The following is a 3,711-nucleotide window of genomic DNA, read 5'->3' as shown; positions in this document are numbered from 1 at the left end:
GCGCCGTTTGTATTAAAAAGAAAAACCCTGACTAGACCCGCTCATCGGCAGTGTGCTTTATTTTATAATTTTTTATTTATTTGTAATTTTTTTAAATTGTTTTTAGTTAATTTATTTATGTATTTTTATTTTTTTATTTTATTTATTTTTTATTTTTTTGGGCGGTTTATAATCCGGTGCGCCCTATGGTCCAAAAAATACAGTACATGCGATTGTTTTTTTTTTTTTTTAAATAAAATTGCAAAATACAAAAAAACAAAAGTTTCACAATGCCATAATGGGGTATTGTGTGTAGAATTTTAAGGACAAAAATTAATTTATTCCATTTTAAAACACTCTATATACAATTAGATAGCTCTGTCCCAGGTCACGCTGTTTAAACCCAATATGGCACCTGTGTCACAAAGTTTGGGGTCCCCTGGCCTATGGTAACAACGTGCTACGTTTACTCCGTTACATTAACTCAAGTAACTCTTTGGATAATTTGCACTTGTCAGAGTAACATTAACATGCTGGCAATCCCTCCGGCTGTTCGTATTCTCCGGCAGAACAGGTGCGCACTGTCGGAACAACAAGCTACATTCACAGAGAGTCCCATTATAATGTGATCACTGATCATGAGCGAGGACAAACCAATAACGCCAAATCAATAACATTGAAATACAACGAAAAAAAACACATTTCTGGCAAATTAACATAGACGAGAACTGATACCGCACTGATACCACCTTTGGTATCGATACTTGAATGGACGTGCTACATGTTGTGGGAGACCCTCATTCTGCTCTCCCATTCACCGAGCGGCAGCGAAGCAGTCGCAGTCAGTTTCCACACACCTTTTTATTTTGGAGACGGAGGCACTGAAGGCTTCACAGACTCACACACGCTGTGTCATTTATTCCGCACACACATTTCTGGCTATCTAAAGCCCTCCTACACACCAGCAGTCCCACAGTACAGGCAGTTTTTGTGAAGCCAGCTTGATGAGAATGGCACTGGAATGGCCTTTCGACATTGTAACCACTTTTTGTTTTTTTTTTTTTTTACTGAAATGAAGAAAGAGACATCTGTATTTGGTAAATGCAAACACAGTAGGCTCCTGTTCCCGCATGTCAGATACAAGGCATGATTGGAAAGTCATCAAGGAAAGTTAATTATTTCCTTTGTCTATTTGTTACCAGGCTACTCTGCGGGTCTTACAGAAAGAAAGTTTTGATTAGACTATGGTTTTCCCGTTACCAATATTTTGGTACAGGTGCCAAAATGTATTTTGATATTTTTCGATAGTTTTCTAAAAAAAAAAAAAAGGGGACCACAGAAAAAGGCATTATTGGCTTTATTTTATCAACAAATCTTAGGGTACATTGTTGATGTTTACATTGTTACTTTATAGACGTCAACAGTAAGTTCTACCTTTAAATACTTGCTTAAAAGAGTAGATGTTCCTACACAATAATTTGCACTTAAAAAATATGTTTTTGTAGTAGGGTTGTCCCGCTACCAATATTTTAGTACCGGTACCGGTACCAAAATGTATTCAGATACTTTTCGGTACTTTCCTAAATAAAGGGGACCACAGAAAATGGCATTATTGGCTTTATTTTAACAACAAATCTTACAGTACATTAAACATGTTTCTTATCGCAATCAAAGAACAATTTTGGCCTTAAATAAAATAATGAACATACCAGACAACTTGTCTTTTAGTAGTAAGTAAACAAACAAAGGTTCCTAATTAGTCTGCAGTAACATATTGTGTCATTTATCATTCTATTATTTTGTCAAAATTGTAAAGGACAAGCTGTAAAAATTGATTATTCATCCTTTTTTTCATTTACTGTTAATATTTGGTTATTTTCCGTCTCAACATGTCCAATCTATACTTCTGTTAAAATGTAATAATGCAAATATAAATTAAATACACATAGGACATAAGTAAAGGAAACTAAATTAGCTCAAATATACCTACAAACGAGGCATAACGATGCAATGTGTACATACAGCTAGCCTAAATAGCATTTTTGCATTGATGATTAGCTTGCAGTCATTCAGTGACCAAATATGTCTGATTAGCACTCCACACAAGTCGATAACACCAACAAAGCTCCCATTTGTGCATTCAGGCACAGCATAGAAAGTTTGGTGGACAAAATGAGACTAAGGAGTGGCATAAATGTCTTTCTGTGGCAACGTCGGAGAAAGTTGTACATGTAACCCTTGTGTAATGTTCATATTGTTGTTACTCAGCCAGTGTTTGTGGGTCTGATGGACCCGTTTCATTTTGTGGCTTTTAATGCCTCACAATCAAACACTTTTATGTTAAAATACTGAACATATGTTTATTTGGATAAGGTAAACATCTGATCAGTAAGTAAAATACTGAACAGATGTTTATTTGGATAAGGTAAACATCTGATCAGTATTTTAACATAAAAGTGTTTGATTGTGAGGCATTAAAAGCCACAAAATGCAACGGGTCCATCAGACCCACAAACACTGGCTGAGTAACAACAATATGAACGTTGCATGGAAAATTTATCTGCCAGTTTCTGCATCCCATAGGGATTCTTCTTTTGTGTTTCTGCACCTGCGGTTCCCACAAAAGGTTGCAATATTGTTTGTCAACACTGTCTGCTCTCATTTTCTCGCACATTTGACCCTCTGATCTTCTGTTCTGTGTCCTCCTCCTGTCTAGGCCTGCTGTGTTTGTGTGTGTGTGTGTGTCCACTGAACATCAATTTGTTCAGTGGACCCAGACATCTTATATGTAATAGAAATGTGTAGGGGGGGTGTATGGTGTGTGGTCATTAAATATGTATTCTGATATATGTTGTTCACAGAAAATGAGCCAAAGTCAGTGAGTCTCAGTTTGAAAAATTAATTAATTGTATAATTTTTCTTTTAATAAAAATCGAAAACGGGTCCCACAGACCTGAACACCACACAAGGGGTAAACAAACTACGGTGAGTTCAAGGGCCGCCGAAATTAGCAGGACAAAACGGCTGGACGCCAAATACTCTTATCAGTGAAGCACTTTTAATATAAAAAATTGGATTTGTAACAATTAGGACAGCTTGTGTCATGTTTGTCCTCCTACAGAAACAATATATTTCACCCCCACCTTTTTCAATTGACATACATTTTTGAAGAAGCTCCAGGGAACCACTGGGGCGGCGCTAAAGAGCAGCAGGTTGCAGACCCCCTGGGCTATTGAATGAAGGGATTGGTCCAAAATGTTGATGCCTTCAAACCTATTTTTAAAATCCCGCACTGACTCCGGGAAGCCAGGTTTCCTACAACGAGCAAACACACCCCAACACCTGGCATCAATATAAAGGGCCTGTTATCAGCATGTTGTACGGCGCTGACGTCAAAGGCTTACCTAAGCTCCTTCACCCTGATAAGAACCGACGTTGTTTAGCGCCGGGCGAAATCATCACACAAACCCCTCTACATTTTTAGAACGAGGAAGGCTAACATCAGGGAGTGCAATGACCCCGCAGAGCACAGCAGCACCAAACCAACTCTGTGGGTAAACACTCATGCAGGCCCATTAGGAAGCAGAGAACATGATCAAAGATCACTCTCGGTGCACGGGGAAACGCGGAATGTAATGAAGACGCATTCGCCCAGCTCATGCTCGACCAGAATTGGTACCCAGACATGGACGGAACACTCCTAATGTGCCAAACAACACTGCTCCGTCTCTG

At 38.5% G+C, this 3,711-nt stretch overlaps 1 protein-coding gene across 4 annotated transcripts in view; it reads right to left on the bottom strand.

The window, feature by feature from the left end:
• hdac4 (histone deacetylase 4) overlaps positions 1 to 3,149 on the bottom strand; it is a 238,771-nt gene extending 235,622 nt beyond the window's left edge. For all 4 annotated transcript variants that reach the window (XM_062067611.1, XM_062067614.1, XM_062067612.1 and 1 more), the window contains exon 1: positions 3,123 to 3,149. In XM_062067611.1, coding sequence (XP_061923595.1) covers positions 3,123 to 3,138 — 16 coding nt within the window. In that variant the 5' untranslated portion in view covers positions 3,139 to 3,149. The remainder of the gene's footprint in view (positions 1 to 3,122) is intronic.
• Positions 3,150 to 3,711: the final 562 nt, after the last annotated feature.

The sequence above is a fragment of the Entelurus aequoreus genome, linkage group LG13 (assembly GCF_033978785.1).
Source record: "Entelurus aequoreus isolate RoL-2023_Sb linkage group LG13, RoL_Eaeq_v1.1, whole genome shotgun sequence".
NCBI lineage: Eukaryota > Metazoa > Chordata > Actinopteri > Syngnathiformes > Syngnathidae > Entelurus > Entelurus aequoreus.
The sequence above is the reverse complement of the archived record's forward strand: the minus strand, read 5'-3'. Positions and strand labels throughout refer to the sequence as shown.